Below are 19,979 nucleotides of genomic sequence, written 5' to 3'. Positions count from 1 at the left end.
ACTCTAGGAGACACAGGAACAGTTTAATCTTAAACCCAACCAAGCACCTTACACTAAGTAGTGTCACACTCAGGTTTAAAAACATTAGAATTGTCAATGCCGAAGAGCAAAACTAGGATAAATTCTGGGAAGTAACACAGAATAACATATTTATCCTGGTCACTTGTCCTTCAGAAAAGGTTATTGAATAGGGATAAATTATGTAGTTCTGACCAAAGGAGGTGAAAAGTCAGAGCACTGAGGTGGTTAACTGATGCCATGTGACTAGCAGGAAAAGATATAAAAAGTTTGCTCTGTGTAGTCCAAGAGCAAATGAGAAGGGAAGCAAATCATACCAAAAAAGGAATACTTAAGAGTTATGTGAACACTGTATTCTAAGGAGGTATATGAAAGTATAACCTCATACAGGGTAAGGAATTGAGTAGGAGTTTGGATGAGAATCTCCAGAGGTCCTCTCCAACGCAAATTATTCCACGGTATCATGTTAACAATTTATTTTTTAGTATTATTTTACCTGTCAAGGCTGTCTGGAATATTCGGAGCATAATCCCATGTAACTTCTTCTGCAGCAATGAAATATTCCCAGCTTTTGACCATAAGGCGTTCTTTATATGAGAGACGACTCTTCCTCACCTCTTTGTCCCCACAGTCTCTTATGGTGAGGTAACCATGCATTCCAGCTAATTGAGAAGAAACAGTACCATAGTGATTTTCCATTTTATGAACCCTTACCACTTAACTGTGTTTCTCATTTCTTTTTCTAAGGCTCTCTGCAAGCATTTGTTCATCTGATTGCCATCTTTTCAGACTTGAAAAGGCTGCATCCATGTAGACTATAGATAGGCTGTGAGCTTTCCAAGGAGCCCACATTAATCAAAAGGAATACAGCAGATTTCTCAAGTAGCACTCTCTGAAAATACCAGCCAAACGAATAGAAAGCTATTTTTTTCCTGTTTTTTTTTTTCCCCAAAGCATGCTTCCAGCTCTTGCAAGAGACATTTCTCTCATTCTTTAAAACAGAATTCTGAACACTGCTGACAGATACCCACTTGCAAATGATGAACAGCAAGTATCTTCATCAGATTGAGTGACCCTTAGCTGAAAGTGCTCAGTTTCTCAGGGAACAGGTGGTTTCTCACTCATTTTATAATGGTGCTTATCTGAACAGCTCACAGAGACTTAGAAGCTCAAGTACTGATTTACTGTTGCTCTGTAATCTGCACACAGCAGTAAAGCTACAGACAAGAACGCCTTTTAGTTCATTGTGCACTTCTCATCCAACAGAACGCCCTGTTCTCCAGTGGTTTCTTAATGGAATGACAATCATCTGAAACACACTAACTGTACCACTGCAGAACAGTAAAAGCCTTTTGGGACAGAAAGAAGAGGAGGAAAATTCTACAGTTGGCCAGTAAATAGATGTTTCCTTGCCTTGCAGGTGCTTTTGGACAAGCGAAGATATCAGCCACCTTCCTTCCTCGCTCACTGTCATGTTTACTGTGGTTGATGCTCCTCCTACTAGTTTAACAGTAGAAACTCGGCGACGTCTTTGCTCCATGGACTGGCCATTGATATGAATGGAGAAAATTTCTGGCTTGGAACTCATTCCTATCAAATGCCAGCTAATGTTGTCATACGCACAAGCCTCTAAATCTGAAAGAGAAATGAGAGTAGGTTCAGAACACAGGCAAATCACACAACTACCCTATGCACACTAGGTCTGAAGCGAATCTTTGCTCAAAAAACTAAAAAAAACCAAACTCTGACTCCTGTGATCAGCGTTTGCAACAAGAGGAAGCTTCAGAAGCTTCTAAATGGAACAGGTACCAAAAATCCTGTATGTCAGTGGAAGATAAGTGTTTAAATCTTGCATCCAAGTGACAACCTGACTTATAGTGAGCTGGGGAAGAAGCAAGAAAATCAGTAGCCTCTTTTGGAAAGCTGATTTGTCCTTGTTGGGGACAGGGAGCCGGCAAGAAAAAGGCAAGGACCCAAGCTAAAGAATGAGGTTGTATCTAGTGACAGTAACTACCCTACCTACCCTATCCAGTATGTGTTTAAAAAAAAAAAACAGACAACTAAGACAGTCTTTTGTATTTGCCCAATAGACTGGGCAGAGAAATGACAGTTCCTTAGGAGAACGAGGGAAAAACACTAGCAACAGAACAGACCCATCACCACCTTCCTAGTGTTCCCACTGAATTATCTAATATAATGGTAACTGACTTTCCACTTCCAGGAAGTTCTTCACCTAATATGTTCTATATGCTATAAAACCAGCAGTTCACTTAACCACATCACTCTCTCCCCATCAGCTGAGTAAAAAAATTAGGGATTTCTTCTTTTTTAAAGTCAGTAATCCTGTTCTTAGAGCAGAACTCTTCTTAAAAGTAATCTTCTTGTTCTTATCAGCAACACTGCATGACTGACTTCCTGCAGCATGCTTTCTCTTCTAGAATTTAGATGCTCACAGACATGTTCAAAAAAAGCTGTATCCCATTCCTCCATATTCCTGTTCCCTTGCAAAAAAGCAAACAAATGTAATATTCAGTCTTCAATGTTAATTTCATTGCACGTAAACCTGAACAGTACCTGGTAATGTTCCATCAGTATAGCCATTAATTGTGTACTTGAGTGATGCTGATCTTTGCCAACTCTTGTTTTCATCAAACACACCAAACATCAGTACATACTCCCTGTCGAAAAGTTTCTGTGACCCATCCTCATTTAGGCTTCCTATGAAGAAGAAACAACAGGTCTTAATTTGAGGTAGAAGTAAAGCAGTTTTCACATCAATGTAGTGGGACTAATGTTTATTTAATGAGCTTGCTTCACCCATTAGCATGTACTGGCTAGGCCTGACCAAAACAAGACCCTAAAGAACGCTCATACAGTGGCTTTATTTCTGAAAGTTATTACTTTTGGGTTGGGTAACCACAAAATCAAAAGTCTGTAATATGTCAGAGGAGATTGAACAAGATGCAATGAATTGCCTCAGACAATTCTGGCAATATGTTGTAGGGATTGCCAAACAGCCTTCTGCCGACGATGGCCTCTCTTTTGAGACTGTGAGGCAAGAAGAATGATGGCAGAGTCACCTGCAGTGTGAACACTGCCTCTTCAAGCACTACACTGAGGTCACCAGCTCCTTTTAAAAGTGTAAAACTGACTACTCAACAAACAACCTTTACATGCAGAAGACTCTGACAAATACTGCTGAATTGGAGGAGTTATAAGAAACCATCTAGTTGAGTTTGTTATACAGGTGTGATTTCTATCAACAGGTAGAATTTATTCTGGACATGACACACAGAACTGGTGTGATATTTACTGATTCTTTCTGTAGAATGCTTGCATCAGAAACTTCCATTTGCTACTTTCAATACATAGGACTAAATAGATGTCCCTCTAGATCGCAGTAACTAAAAATTTGGGAGCTTGCTGATTATTCTACTTAGGAAGAGACACTGGCAGTGGAAGCAGTTATCTTTAACGTAATCCTTTTTATTTATGAGAGGCTACAAAGTCCTGTTTTCCTGCACAAAAGAAGTCTCAGATCAACAGAAGTATTTATCTGCTTGCCATGCAAAGAACATTCAGTCAGCGCTTTAACGCAAAAGCCCACTTTTATAACCTTACGATGGTGTACCACCTATGCTGCTCTTAATGCGTCAACAGTGAGTTGACCCCAGTCAGCAGCCAAGCACCCACACAGCCACTTCAATGCTTCCCCGCCTCCAGTAAGACAGGGGATAAAACAGAAAGAACAAAAGTGAGGAAACTTGTAGGTTGATAAAGACAGTTCAACAGGTGAAGGAAAGAGGAGAAAAAACCCCAAGCAATACAAAGGAAATCACTCATCTCCCACAAGCAGACTGATGCCCAGCCAGTCTCTCAGGAATAGACACCTTGGAAGACACCCCTCATTCCCCCCGTGCTGCTGCTTCTTCCTCTGCCTCCAGTTTTTATTGCTGAAAATTATGTTACCTGGTAGAAAATATCCCTTTGGCCAGTTTGGTTCATCTGTCCAGCTGTGTCCACTCCCAACCTCTCACCCACCCCCAGCCTTACTAGCTGAGCCTTGACATTGTGCAAGCACTGTCCAGCAATAGCTAAAACGTGGTTGTATGACCAACACTATTTAGCCACAAATCCAAAACACAGCACTGTATGAGTTGCTGTGAAGAAGCTTAACTCCATCCCAGCCAGACAAAATGCACAGGCATGTTGCACACCTACCAGACACAGTGCCCAGTCAAAGAAAACCTGTTCAGAAATCTTAAAAATCTGATTAGTTAGCCATTTATCTTTGCTTTAGCTACAAACATATGCTCAAATTGTCTTGAAGGTAGTGGTCAAACCAATCCACCTCAAACTCATATGCAACTCAAGCCCACAATATATGCATGAATTTGAGAAGCCTGAGAAGGAAAGCAAGCAAGCAATTCTAAAGCATTTGTCCAGATTAACTCCACCAGTATGCCGTAACACACACATACACACATGAACACAGAGAAAGAAAACCCAAGAAAATTAGGAAAATAGCAAGTCCTAGATAATACTAAAAGCACTAATTCTCAAAAAACTTCAGGAGGAACATAATTAATACTAATGCCTTTGAGCATTAGTATTAATTCATATAAGCATATCATCCTTGAGGTAATACGAGTGGGTGTGTTCTGCAATTAAATGGCTATCTGTCAGTGAGAAGAGGGCCCTTGTACAACCCACACTGAACCAGTTTTAAGTCTACTTTCAGGAAAGCTTCAAGGTCCAAGTCCATGCAGTCTGCAGTCTATACAAAATGTTTGACTCAAACTGCAGGGAAAAGAGGATCAAGCTAAATAACTCAGAGCTTTCACTAAAAGAAGGATATATAATTGGAAAAATTTAGGATTTAAGGGACCAGCAAGTAGTTAAAGTAGTTTATGCAGTGGTATGCTGCTTCAATCTTCCCTCAAATCAGTGGTGTGTACCTTGCAGTTATTTACAAGTCCTACAAGACACCAGTTTGTATTAGTGGAGATGGAATTCAATGACCTAAAATCTCAAGTCCCTAATCGCCTGCAAAGCAATTTTCAAAGACTTATAATCTGTTATAGTTGGCCATATTTTCAAATGACTAGCAAAATAACACGCTGCTCTGCAATTTCAAACCCCTGTTAAAGAAGAGAGAGTGCTACAGCCTCTTGATTAGACAGCCTTTAGAACAATTATTTCCTGCCTTAATCTCTGGAATGGCTGAACCATTTCGAATGGTTTAAAAAAATATTTATTCTAAGACAGGAAATTTGAGGTCATATATTTAGCAGTTAAGCAACTGAAAATGCAACCAGAACAGGCAAATGTATCTATTAATAGCGCTCTCTGTCCATCCTATAATTATAGGATGGATCTGCATGAAAGCTGGCATTTTAAAACTTTAACATCTAAAAGAAAGGTGTTGAAAACCATTTACTTTACACTGCATGTAACGATGTGAAAAGGAGAATAATGTATCTTCCCTCGCTATCATACAACCTTAACTTTACTAAGAAATGAAACTATTACCTTATAGTAGTCTTAAAGCATTTCATTACCTTTCTTACAGATAAGCAGCACTCCAATCAAACCAGAGTTAAAATCCATTGTCATGTTCTCATGAGAATAATATGCATAAGTGAGACAAGGAAGGTCAACTTCTCTTGGACCAACTTCTTCTGTTATATCCCACACATATGTGTAGACCTGGCCTGGAAGTACACTATCATCTCTTTTTTCTGCAAGTGATGTTCTGTCATCATACAGGGAGCCTGTCAAGAAAAGAGTCAGTAGGGTGGCATAAAAGAAGTAAAAGAGCAATTAAAACATCTGGAATATTCTTCTACAATCAATTTCAAAAGCTTGGTTTGTTTCTTGCCAATATGATGCTTCAGCTTCAAGGAGGTAACTCGTGACTCCACTCACATTGTGGAGAGCAGCATAGGAGGGAGTAGCTATTCCATCATCCTGTTTCTTAGAGATTAAAGATTTCCTAGAACTGTCATCACTGCCAAAAAGTTGGGCTCTTCAGCAGTCTGAGTAGGGTTAGGATGTCATGAAGCTTCAGCCTCTGCTCACTGTGGAGGAATACTGCCCACTTTATCAACTTTCTAATTCTCTCTCATAAAGCCATTGCACAGGCTAGCATTGCCTTGCTGCCTTAGATCTTTTGTGCGCTACATATCCAGAAGGCAGTAATGGCTCATATGTATGCCTACCATATCCAACAAACCTGCAATATGACAAAGGGGAGACAGAGAATCAAAATCCTAGGTACAAAAGGCACCTTAATATGATAGTCAAACTGAACTGCCTATCACTTCCAATAATATGTTCTGTTCAACTCCATGAGATGGGGTTGCAAAACCCTTTTTGTACCGACACAACAAACAAAGCCTTGAATAGATTTGTAAACTACAGGTCAGAGCTCTGGCACAGCAGCTAGGGCAGGGCAATTCAAGAAGCATGGGCAAACTCACTTTGTGCTAGTGCAGACATTTAACTGTCAATTTGGTCACAGTTTATGATCTCTTTTTGCTAGTCTCATGAGGGTTCCAGGAGCAAAACACCACAACGCTGAACATGAAGTGTTGAGTATCAGAACAACATGATCAGCACTGTCATCTTCCTTTACCAATAACACCTTGGTATATGCTATCGCAAGGGATTTGGAAAAGTTTAAGACCTTTGTTTAAGTGTTTACATGCCCTGAAATAGAGTATTTTGCCAATTACATGGGGGTTGGACCAGACAGCCTCCAGAGGTGCCTTCCAATCTCAACCACTCTGTGATTCTGTGAAACAGTATTAGCACACAGGCAGCTGGTCAGGAGATTGCACATGTCAGATGACACTCATATTCCTAATGTTTCACTGATGAACAAGAAAGGAGTTAACAATGAACGTGAAATATTAATCCAGGATCAACAGATATTTGTGTTACAGTATCCTCAAACGTTGGTCTGGGCCTCTCTCAATATTTCATGCAGTAGTCTACAAATAAATGAACAAAACATGGAGTTTTTATAGTATTTACCTTCTGCATTTTTGTTGTAAACTATGCCTTGGGGATGAATACTGACTGGCTTGTCAGCCATATTCTTAAGGTGAACTACTAAAGTATCTCCCACTTCAGCACGCAGAGTTGGTCCCAGAAGTCCTGTAGTTATTCAAGATAAAGAGAGAGGAAAATGTGAGCAAAACAGTATGTTTAGTGAAACAAAGAGTTCTCTCCCCATTAGGGAATGTGAGCTATCAAAGTACAAGTTGCAAAATTAATAGAGGCAGAGAACGTAATACCACTGCAATGAAGATTTACCTATAAAAAGGCACATGGGGATTTAAAACCTGCAGCTCAGTCAGGAATGTTATAAATTATCTGGCAACTCACACTTAAAAGTCCCAGGAAAATGATAGATTTGGAAAAAAAAGTTATTTACAGATACAGAAAACTTATAAAAAAGTTCATATTGAGGTTCATTGGGAATTTCTAGGAATCCTTCACATACTATTTAATTAAACAGTTTCAGGAAGGCAGACATTTTCTAGTTTAAGAGTTTAGAGAAAGGCGTTCAAGCACAATACTGTGGGTAGCACTCTTAAGGCCAGAAATCACAGAACAAAAAGATCTTTCAATCCCCAAATGTTATCTAAAGAAATAATCAGTTCCATGTTGCAAATTTCTTGAGACGTAGACTGCAAAAGGTTTCAAGAGGGGCCTGTATCCCTACTCTCCATGTTGCAGGAACAAGCTATGGAAGAAACCTGCTAAAACAACACTTGGCTTGTTTGTCTCTTTCTTTGTGAACTATTTTGTAGATTTTTTTTTCTCTGAAAAGAAAAAAGCAGTTTCAGAAAACACCGGGGAACAAACAAAACTGGAAGGAATCAGGTCAGACTAGACCTTTCAGAGTAACTTGTAGCAATTTCATTATCACCAACGTCACACACATTTACTTTGAAATCTAAATCTGAACATCTAACATCTGAAGTTATTTTATATATTAATATGAAGTGCAGACAGACTATATAAATAGTCTGCATAAGTATCAGAACACAAGTACCATACATACTTGTTGGACCAGAGGAAGGCAACAAAAACGATCAGAGGGATGGAACACCTTTCCTATGAGGACAGGCTGAGAGAGTTGGGGTTTTTCAGCCTGGAGAAGAGAAGGCTCCAGGGACACTTTATTGCACCCTTCCAGTAGTTAAAGGGGGCTTCTAAGAAAGATGGGGACAGACTTTTTAGCAGGGCCTGTGGTGATAGGACAAGGGGTAATGGTTTTAAACTAAAAGAGGGCAGATTTAGACTAGATCTAAGGAAGAAATACTTCACAATGAGGGTGGTGAAACACTGGTACAGGTTGCCCAGAGAGGTGGTAGATGCCCCACCCCTGAAGACATTCAAGGTCAGGTTGGACGGGGCTCTGAGCAACCTGATCTAGAGGAAGATGTCCCTGCTGATTGCAGGGGGGTTGGACTAGATGGCCTTTAAAGGTCCCTTCCAACCCAATTTACTCTATGATTCTATGATAAGTACGAGAACTCCCCTTCATCCATTTAAAGCATCTTCAAGCAATAAGAGACGCAAAGGCAAGGGGAGATCTCTCACACCCAACCTCATAGTTTTTCTTTTCCTTTCCACTGATCTATCAGAAACATATTTAGCCTCAGGCCTTAAGCTGTTTCCATGTGAATTTATAGTGTCACCACTGTGACTGTGCTGTACAAGTCTAAATGTGTATGGGAAGTCTCATCAGATGCTGAAAAAGAAAAAAGGAACAACTTTGTACCGTGCAATTAATTTGCAGATAGCACTGATTCCCAGCCTCTGCAAATCCAACCTCTCTATGGTTTCTGAAAGCCTAGTGCACTGTAGAGACTGCATCCCCTGTGCCTGTTTGGTTTATGTGCAAAATAACGGACACAAAAATACAAGCTTGCTTGGCTTGTTACTGGCTTTATAACAAGCAGCAAACAAAAACACTCAGAACATTTCCTTCCTGTTTACCTGCAACTGTATTTGCTGGCTTTTCTTTTTTAAAATCCACTTCATATTCTCTGTAAGATATTTTCTTAAACACAGGATCTGAATGCTCCAATCTGAAACCAAGAGAGTTACAAAACAAATTAAAAGGACACAGATTCCCAGAGATGCCATTGCTGCTTGACGGATATCTCGGAAAATGAATCCTGGAATTACATTTAATCACTTGCACATTTTGCTGAAGGCAAGGCACACAGTCCAACTCTTCACAGCGTCTTCCCCTCTCTCTCTTACAATATTGAATCTATGACGTTCCTGAGCTAGGCCATTTCATATTGGGCATTCAATTACAGTACCTAGCACAGTTTACCCCTGATTTTGCTGGTGATTTCTATAGGTACTTTTAATTCTGCAATGAAGATGTCTTTGTTTTGTCCATTTAAGATGCAGATGAAGATGTCTTGACCATGCTTAACCTAGAAAGCATCTGACAAAACACAGTGAAAGAAACCTCTATTTCTCTTTACTCAGCTCCATGCTTGAACTTAAAGACTCACCACAAGGATTCTACAACAGCATTAACAGCAAGCTCCTATAGCAGCAATGACCTTGGAGGTAAGCACAAAACCGTTCCCTGACAACTAAGGATCTGACAGCAAGTCAGAAAATTGCTTTCTGAGAAACATTTCAAGTGTCCTTAGTTATGTAAATTAATCACTAGACCACACAATGTTTTCTTAGAAAATATTTAGGCAAGCCAAAGGAAACCAGCACATACCACTTCTGGAATGGAAATAATGATGAGAATGTATTTAATTATTTAATGTATTTAATTTCACATTTATTGGTTGATTTCTTACAGTATGTATGATGACTGGATCCAACAGTCATTCCACTTGCTTTTTTGGTAATGCCCTTTCAGGTACATTTGCTAGAGGGGAGCTGATGTGCGGCTCAAGCACAGAGAGGCTGGGCAGAGAACACAGTGAGCTGCCTTCAGTGACATCCACGGTCCATAAGGGGGAGATCTCTTTTTGTAGAGATCTTTTATAAATCCCTCTGCGACCTGCTCTCGCAACAGAAGAGTCAGCCAGAAACAGTTCATGTTTCACTTCATTCCCCTTGCTTTAAAGGCACTGATAAAATTTTGTTTCACTTTTTAAGGGGAAGGACCTGATCCATTACCTTCATTGACAAGTGCTGCCCTAATGTGGCAATGTTCAATAGAATATGCATGTAAGACTACAGGGTGGAAGAGGAAATGTACCAATGCCAATTGTATAGCTAGAAGGAACAAAATACACAGCTTACTAACACTTCAGAAATGTCAGACTATGCAAGCAGGTCTGCTTACGTAATTTTTGTGAATGGCAGCAGCAACGCTGCACGGACAGATAATATGTTTTCACTTTGCTCTGAAGTGTCTTATAAATATCATTTGTACATGGCAGCAAATAAATCTCTACGATGGTAAGATGACTGACGCTCAAAGAACTTGTGTCCTTTTCTAGCCTGTATGATTGGAAAATTAAGGAAATAGTTCAGGAAGAACCCATTTTATTTTCAGCCTCTCTTCAGTTATTTAGAGCCAAAAGCAGCAAAGTATCAGATTCTTAGGCTGTATTTAGATACTCGGCTTCTACTAAAATCAGAGCTAGTTACATACCCAAATGCTCTTGGGATCCAAGCCATTAGCTCTTCCTCAGTGAGTATCTTGGTGTTGGGTTTGGTTGGGTTTTTTTGAGTTACATTTTTGTAAGCTCTACAAAGTTCACCAGACCCATTTGGGATGTGACTTGCTCTAAACACTTACGCGAGGTATCTCAACAGGCACTGTGTGTGAAAAGCTCCTAGCTAATCACAGAGTATTTCAGCTGAGGTTTGAGGCAGTCTTGTGGGTCTCTACTGCATGAAAATGGCCTAGCCACAATGTGATGTTTAACAGAACAGCAGTTGATACATTGATGCATCCAGTGCAGATCAGAATGAAGTTCTAACTACTAAATTCACATGCCTAGGTCAATACTTAAATAGCGTTTGGCTTCATATTCCTACATTTAAATCCTGTTTTCTTCTGTCTTGCCAGTTTGACATTATGCTTATACCAGTTGTATTAAATTTCCAAGGAGAGCTTTAGAAATTATAGAAATGTTGTTTTAATTGTCTTGAAAAAACAGGTTAGAAAGTCTAAACCTGAACTGGAAAAGTCCTTTCCATAACATCTAGAAATGCAACACATTTAAAAAAAAAAAAAAAATCACAAACTAAAAAATAAAGAAAACAAGCCATCCACCAATACAAAAAAATGCAGTAGTAGCCAAATACACCCTTCAATGTAGGGGAAAGTAATTTGTACCATTTCATGCCACTTCATAAACAAATAAAAGCTGTATATGGTGACTACGGTGAACACAGCATAAGAATAAAGCCTAATTTAAATGGAATTCTAAATTACATCCAAGTTTTGTCATCTGTAGCATTGCACTTACAGTATTTATAATTCTAAGGATAATAATTGTAATACAAATATTTTATATGTTTGATTGGTGTATGCATGTAGGCTGCCCATTCTGCAATGCTATCTGAAAAAAAAATTTGAAATTAGTATTTTGACTGAAGTAGTATAGCAATGTTTGATCCCACAACCTTTACTCAGCCAAAGTCAGGATAAGCATTTCACAAAAAACTACTGAACAACTCAGAAACAACATAGCTAGTTCCAAAGTTCACCAGGCTCCGATTTAAGTGAAAGTGATACTATCCAAATTGGTACGTATTTATTCCTTCAGCAAATTCTGAAGTCTGAAAGTTTTCAAAACCTTACCAAACCATGGCTCAACTTAACATTGCTCAAAATCCATATACCTAAAATAATTACATTAAACCCCCCCCAAACAACAAGCATCAACCCACACAAAACATGATAAAAACAAGCCCTGGAACATATTTAACAAAAGTGCTCTGAAAACATAAAAATAATTCTATCCACTAATGAAGTAAGTAAAAAGGAGCTTTTAATACTTCACTGGCTCCAGTTCAGATCATGCTGTTTAAAGTCAGACAAGTTCCTCTGAAGTCAACAAATCAGGCTCTAAGATTCCACAGGAGATGGGAAACATAAAACACTTTCAGTCACAAGACAGGACTAGTTTCATCCTCCTTATCCTGTACTTTGTTACCTGGACTTTTCCTCAGATTCTGGTTTGTAGGTCCAGCTAGTGATCTGAGCAGCTATATAGTGCTCCCTGACCTTCACAGCTCCCACCACATGCTTCTCTGAGTCTGGCCACCATGCACCAAGAAGCAGCAAGAGAAAAAGATGCATGCAGTGGAGTGTCATGGTACAGATGCCTGTTGACGCTGCTCTGGAAGACAAGAGAGAAACTGCTGCTTTTATTGCTGTTGCTGCTTCTAACTTCCCCTCAGAAATGAAATAATTGTGATGCAAGAGGGTAACAGCATTTGCTATGCTTAGGTCATTGCTCTTCACCTCCTCCTCCCCTTACTGACAGGGATCCAATAGAGATAAAAAGCTGTTTAAACTACCTTCCTTCCCCTCCTCCACACCACCTTCAGTGACAGACAAGCACCAAGGAGAAGCAGCTTCAGCCCCAGTACAGACTGTGGCTGGGTCATTGTCTGCTGAAGCAGCAGGATATCAGAGGCAGAAAACAATTACTGGGATGATTTACAATTACAGGATGTTTGACTTGCATGGTTAGGAAGAAGCAGGGCATATTTTCTATCTTCCCAGAAAATAGAAACCCAGCACACAGCTGGCACTGATGGAAATTTCCATTAGATGCTATGTCTCCTAAGAAATCATTCCCAGTTAGAAGGAAAAATGCTGCAGGATTAGGTGTGGGGACTAGAAATGGATGCAGAGCTAAATCTAGTTCAAATCTAGTTCAGATCACCATATACTGCATACCCATAATAGTAAGTCAGAAACCTTTCCAAACATGTTGTCAGCTTCAGTTTGGTTCCCACTATACTCTCAAGTACCTCAGGTAATGGATAATGAACAGGCTTCTCAGTGGCAGCCAACAGGTCATCCTGAAGACTTGCCCATAGAACCCTAATCTAGTCCTGATTAAGATCAGTTGACATTTACCTGAAGAGAAATGATTAGGAAAAAAACTTTCAATAAGCTAATTACCAACGTCAACTGTATCACCAAAAATGCTTCCCTGCTTTTGCCAGTGCTGAGAAGTTTGTCAAAACAACAAGAAAATTGTTGTGTTCCCCTTACACTGGGATTACTGGAAAAAGAAAAAATCCCTACCTATTTTTTTAATAGATTGAAGATCACAACAACTTTTTCAACAACATTTTGCTAATCTTTTCATGAAAAAAATTACCTAAAGCCCCAAATCAAAATAATTCCACTCCAGATCCAGACAAAAATAAGGACTACATTTCCTCAGACTAGTTCAAAAGAAAACCCAATCAATTCTAGGCTTGATAATATTGTTCAACAGCAGAATGGTCTAACTGGCAGCTTGATCATTCTATCCAAACGATATGGTACCATATGGCATTAGAAGGTATAGGGAAGATGGCTGGGGAAAAAAAAAAAAGACCAATAGCTAAATGCCCCCTATAAGACTTCAGGATAGTTTGCTGCCTAAACTTGAAAGCAATAGTGTTCACTTGGACAGCATAAGACTACAGACATCATGGAACAGTTTCAAGGCAGCATACTGAACTTAAATTACCTCCTATTGCATCTGCATGGAGTTAATCACTTGTTTCCATGAGCTGCTTTGACACATACATTATGTACGAAATAGATTCAAAACCCAGAATCTAGCAACAATTAAGTTGGACCAGAATGCCTGCACTGATATTGAAGAGAAAGTCTTAGGTAACCACAGTCCAGTAGTATTTCATTACTAATTAATTCTCATTTTGATTAAATAACTCACCATAATCCTTAGTAACTACTTCAATAATTTTTAAGTAAAAAGTTACAATGTTTGTTTCATTTCTACTCTGGTCCCAATCTCGTCTCTGGCTCAGGTTCTACTTCAATGCTGGTGCTTAAAAGTTTGATAGTTGGTGTGAAGACGCCCATAATTTATGTTTTATGAAAGAAATCTCTGGGCAAATGGACAATTCCTTCCTTCGATCCAGAACTGATGGGAAGCAGCTGGTGCTGAAGTGCTTGTCATATTCAGCTAAACCTAAATGAGCTTCACTTTTACATTTGCTTGTTTCACCTCCAGGTCTTCAACATTCATACAGAAGCACACAGAAAATATCATGCATCTTTAGCAGAACAGAAACCGATTCATGTTTGAGTCCAATCTCCACCCATTGGGCTTTACAACAGTGTTCCTAAAGCTCCTTCCCATACAGGGATTTGAAGACCTTCTTGTATTCTGTGACCGGTTGAGGAGATGAAACTAAAATACACTTTAAAGAAGTCTTCCTGTAATTCTGTTTAATGAGCTAAATGTCTGAATTTGAATTTTCCATTACAGGTTTCTAATACTTAATTCTTCCCTATAATGAAAGCTAAAATAATGCAGGCTAAAAATTAATGCCCAGAGTACCTGCTTAAATCCCCTTGCTTTGTGACTGTGAACCGGGAATCATCAAAGCTGACATCAATTAGTTGCTTTTTTTACGTTTGGCTGAATTTGGGGGATTGTATTTTTCAAATTTCTTAGCCAATTAATTGTGCAGTACCAATCAAATGGTAAAAGGAATTAAAAATACATTACATCAGTGAAATTACTTTTACAAGGGTGGCTGATAATACTGAGAGTTTTAAAGAAGAATATCAAATTAGACTAGATATACTTTCCCTTAAGCTATGCTGATTAGCATTTATTACCCTTCTTTAATCCTTTAAGAACAAACAGCCCAATATTGGCTATTCTCTTATTTTCTCCTCTTCCTGCACCTCTTAGGATCAATGTAAGACTGAGCTGCCTGAAGTTATCTGGGTTGGCCTGTTATTTTTCCCTTTTTCTTTTCTTTAAGCTATTGCATCACATTGTCTCTGGCTTTGGGAAGTTTCAACAGTGTTCTGAAAATCATTATTAATAATCCAAAGACCTTGTTCCCTTTCACTGGACCATTAATTTCTAGTGTCTGCAATTATATCCCCTGTCTGACAGGGTAAAAGTCTAATACATACACATAATTTTTTTAGTTAGCATTGGTTGCCTGCCAGCTATTACTATTCAGCACATAACAAGTGACTACAGAATACATTCATCAGGCTGAAGTCTTCCAAGACAACGCAACTTTATTGTCTATTCATATATACAGCCATGATCTTAGCTTCTTTTACTTCACAACACTGCACATGTTTCAAGCTTCGTATTTTATCCTCATTGCTTACCCACATATTCAAATGTAATTTACATTTGGTCACCAACAACATCAAAAGATCTTGTGGGCATAAGCCACGCATGGAGGACAACAGGTCTAGTCCATTCTGGCAAAACAATCTCTGCGGCACAATGAACAATGTTGTTCCCAAAATGAAGCAGAACCTTTGGGATGTACTGATATTGAAACGCCAAATAAAAACAAAGCGTGGAAAGAGAAGCATAAGCAATAATTTTTAACACTAAAAGCAGGTCTGCATCTTCTAACTGGGGAAGATTACCATCTGTTCTAACACCCAGTAATTACGGCCCCAATTCTTGCTATGCTACATGCGCAAACATACTAAGAAGAGTATACTCACAGTACTGCTCTAAGGCTGACCTTTAAAACTAACTGGCAGTGAGTTTTTTACCCAGGATAGTGTAGGCTGAGTCTGAGCAATCAAGAACAGATAACTCTTTAAAAGAGCTATAAAGGGGCAACTTGCAACTTTCTGCAAGTTGTAGATTAGGACCCACAACAAACTTGGTTCTACTTCATCACAAACGCTATCCTAAATGCTAGCAGGCAGCCATATCGTGATGGCTGCCATCAGTTTTAACAATTGTTGAGAGGGAGCTAGTATAGAGAAGAAGAAGTTGTAAAACAACTATTGAATTGGCTGCTAATAATGCCCTAACATAGATCTCCCCCTCTCTCATTCAAACACACAAATCAATGCACAACGATCCAGGAAGTGTAGTTTGTTTAGTGCAGGGTGAAAGGATTTCGTGGGAAAACAAGGAGTTAATTATTGATCAGCAGTGAACACTTGGTTCTGAATGTAGGTAAAAGACAGAGGGGGCACTTACCAAATCGGCCAGGCACAACTTGGAACAGAAGCCCTCAGATAAATATCTTCACTTCTGGAAGAAGGCACTAAAGCCAAGAAAGGTTAATCTGTGAAACAGCTCATTTTAGAAATTTTAAGTACATGTACTATGTCAAACACCACATGCGCAAAAAGAAAAAGATGGCAGCGAAACTGAGGCTTTCAGTCAACTTATTCTAAAGGAACACGTATATGCTTTTTGTATTTGATAGCAGGTCCTGTAAGAACACATTCTGCATAACTGTTAAAGGCAGGCAGGCTGTTGTAACTTGTGTGGTCATATACACTACAAGGCAGTAAGAATGTAGAACAGCATTTCAGACTGGTCTGGTGCTAAAGGCTTCAGAAAATACCAAAATCACATTAGTTTAAAGCTAAATACATTCACTCATTCTGAACCTGTATTTTTCCTTAGAAGAAATGCAAGTGCCCTTAATTAGAACTGGGTGTTTCTCCAGCCAATGTGTTTGACAAAACCAATGATTTAGCAGTACCCAAAACTATTTGCACAGAAATGCTGAACACAATAAACAGTTTCAAAGAAAAAGAAATATGTGAGTTTCCTAAATATTGTAAAATCTAATTTCAGGACTTCAACAAATTTGTCTAAGACCACTGGCTTTTGGACTGAAAAATTTTCATTTTAAGGAACAAAAAGAGAGGAGGATACCCTAGCTTCCTCCTCAAAAACTACGTTAATAATGTCTGACTCAAAACTTTGGACTGACCCAAAAGAAACTTTTTCCTCTGTGTGCTTAAACTTTGCCAGAAAATTTTCAGTTAGACTCCACATAGAATTTTGCTCCTGCTCTAAACCATGTTTGTGTTCTCTGTGTTCCAGTTTGTCTTCTGTACTAAGAGATTTCTTTATTTGCCCAGGCTTATAACTGATATGCTAAATTGGACCAACTGCCCTCATGCTAAGTCAGTCTAGCAGCATATTCAACTTGGCTTGCTTTCTGTAGAGAATAGAAGTAGTAAGAATACCAGTGCCCACACCACCATGTTAACCAGGTGGTACAAGATTGCAAGAGTTTGCAACGAGGAAGATTTGCACCTTTTTATCATAAATCCTTCTTTTAACTGAAAGTGGATTATCAAAAAAGTGAGCCTCTTAAGAAATAGTTGTAAACATACCTACTTCCAACAATATGTACACTTTGAATTAATTAACTTTTTCTTCTTTCATATGGTTGTGTTTTCTACATCTAGGTGCCCCCTTTTTTTTTTTTAAAGGTAGACTTGGAACGTTCTTATATAGTTAGCAGCAGATAAGGTTATTTTCCAACAGGAAAGCAGGTAAGTATGTTTAAGGAAGAAACACAAAATCAGTAAGTTTTTAGCATAGTAAGACGCTAAATTTCATCTGTCCCTATGGACTTTAAAAAACCCAGATTACAATATCCAGACAAATTCAAAGCATTCTAGCTCTCTAGCAATGGATCAGGCTGTTTGTTAGCAAGCTGGTTAAACAAGCTCCACTTTCCCATACCTAAAAACAGACAAAGCTGAAATTGCCCTCATTCTTTAACACTATTTCCACCCTTCATTATTTATAGTTTAGGCTTTGATTGGACTTTTAAAAGACTAAATACAAAAATGCACTTTCCATGTATTGCTTGGAAGTTATTGCTTTGATTTTTTCTTCTATGTTCATTTCATCACCCACATCTTCATTGCATGCAGCACCTGTAAACTAGAATGTACTCAAAGATCAAGAAATCAAGACCTAGAGGAAAGTAAAGAGTCAGATGAACTGTAAGATATGAAGTAGGAAAGGGACTCCAGCAAAGCAGAACTTCTCAGGAGCTATTCTGATGTAGACAACTACAGACAACTAGTGACCATATAGGATTTGCCAGAAGCTATAACTGAGGTTACTATGTTTGCATATGTTTATAGCAGTTCCTACAGCAGCAATCTTCGCTTCTAACAGGAATTTTTAATACTAGTCCCAAACAGAAGAAAAGGATTAACATACAGTACAACTGCTGCAAGTGTACCCAGGTCAAATTTGTTTGCTCAGGTACAGGCACTTTAATATCCAGCCAAGCAGAACACCACATATTAGTAGTCACCAAGCACCAGGTTTTGTGATACTAGGTATTTCTGTGCTACAAATGCCATAAGGCATTAAGTACCATGGTGCTGATGGAAGCCATTGGCAAGTTCTCTTCAGTTCTGCTGCTCCTCTGTTCTTCTGCTACGGTTAGAGAAAAAGGCCTTCATCAGCTTATACTTTAAAAAAAATAAAAATCATGCCACTTTTGTCAACAGCCTGACAAAGAAGAATGTGTTTGTTAACATACTGGAAACCAGTGAAAGACTAATTCACCCTCCTAAAGGAGAACAGACACCTTCTAGGGAGAAGGATGTTTCAAAAGATTCTGACAGAGCAACGGAAAAAAAAAAACAACCACATCACTGACGGTTATTTTAAGTCATACTCTCTCTCTTCTCCCCTCCAAAACCCCTCATTTGTTGGGTGGAGGACAGCTACTTCCTTTGTTACCAAAAAACCCAAAACATCTTTGAAATTAGTCTGATAGGGAAAATCCTATGGCATGACTCAGTGGGTGTGGTTAGATTTTAACAGGTTTCAGCTAGCATTACTCTTCACTTATGCAGACATTGCTTAAGATACTGCCCAAAAAAGAGGAAGTGAAAATAGATATCAGAGGAAAGACAATTTAAGCATAGGACACAGAACTTGATTACAGGCTCTCATGTAAGTAACGCCATGGTCCAGAGGACAGCAAAGATGGGGACCAGTTGTGCCAAGACAGGGACCAACCTTCCTACCCAACAGTAAATTCAGTCAGTTGCAGACACCAAACTTCAGATTACCTTGCAGAATGCAAGCCGGATGTTTGAGTGAACTATTAAAGTGAACTATTTTTTATATATATAAAAACATATATATTGGTCCTTTCATCCCATTTTCATTAATGAAAAACTCACATTTTACAGGGCAGAAAGAGGCTGCTAAAGCCTGAATGCATCTGCAATATTTTAATTCATAAACAACCCCATGTATATTTACCCCAAAAAGGAAATCATGCTATTAGACTACCAGTTAGTGTACTTGAGGCAGTCAAGTAATCAAAATTGAACCTTCCTCTACTATAGCAATTTTCTCCCTTTACCCTCAAGCTGTAATTTTGTCAATAAGACTGTTCTTGCCTTTATTACAAGATGAACAGACTACATTGCAATATTCCTCCTTTATCTCAAAAAAAATTCCATCTCAAAACAGTAGTCTTGCTCATGTGTAAATCTAAACCACCTTTCAAAGACTGATTACACCGTTTAGTTTTAAAATGTAGTCAAACTTTGCTAAAAGGATGATCACTTATTTTCTTTCAGCTTTCAAAATCCTCCTCCAGCTAGAGGAAACATAACCACTCATAAATAGGAAAAAGTTGCATAGCTCTCAAGTGAATTTAAATGGGAGGGGAAAAAAAAAAGTAATAAAAATCCACATTTTCAGGAATCAGCAATGAAGCCTAAAGCCTTAGGTTTCTACTAGGAAAGTAGATTTTAGCTTCCAATACAGACAAAAATGGTCTTCTGTTGAAAGGAAATTGAAGGAATTATGGAGAAAAAAGTCCGTCTTAATGCAGTGTCTGTATAGGAATGAAAGTGATTTATTTATATAACACACAGATTTTTATTAAAAAGGCTGGTAATGGAACATTTTATTTTAATGCATCAACTTGATAAAAGGTTAGTTACAGAAATTGTGTATAATGTT

The 19,979-nt window shown here is 38.6% G+C and overlaps 1 protein-coding gene across 1 annotated transcript in view; it reads right to left on the bottom strand.

Moving 5' to 3' along the window:
- Nucleotides 1-12,349, bottom strand: part of F5 (coagulation factor V) — a gene marked incomplete at its 5' end in the record, with an annotated part of 33,862 nt that extends 21,513 nt beyond the window's left edge. Inside the window, 7 exons of the mRNA XM_081997389.1 lie at nt 515-680; nt 1,432-1,653; nt 2,593-2,736; nt 5,580-5,792; nt 7,057-7,179; nt 9,034-9,125; nt 12,189-12,349. Coding sequence (XP_081853515.1) covers nt 515-680; nt 1,432-1,653; nt 2,593-2,736; nt 5,580-5,792; nt 7,057-7,179; nt 9,034-9,125; nt 12,189-12,349 — 1,121 coding nt within the window. The remainder of the gene's footprint in view (nt 1-514; nt 681-1,431; nt 1,654-2,592; nt 2,737-5,579; nt 5,793-7,056; nt 7,180-9,033; nt 9,126-12,188) is intronic.
- Between the last annotated feature and the right edge of the window lie 7,630 nt (nt 12,350-19,979).

This window comes from Phaethon aethereus (assembly GCF_964289735.1).
Source record: "Phaethon aethereus genome assembly, chromosome: 1".
NCBI classification, from domain to species: domain Eukaryota; kingdom Metazoa; phylum Chordata; class Aves; order Phaethontiformes; family Phaethontidae; genus Phaethon; species Phaethon aethereus.
This window is presented reverse-complemented; position numbering and strand designations above follow the sequence as displayed.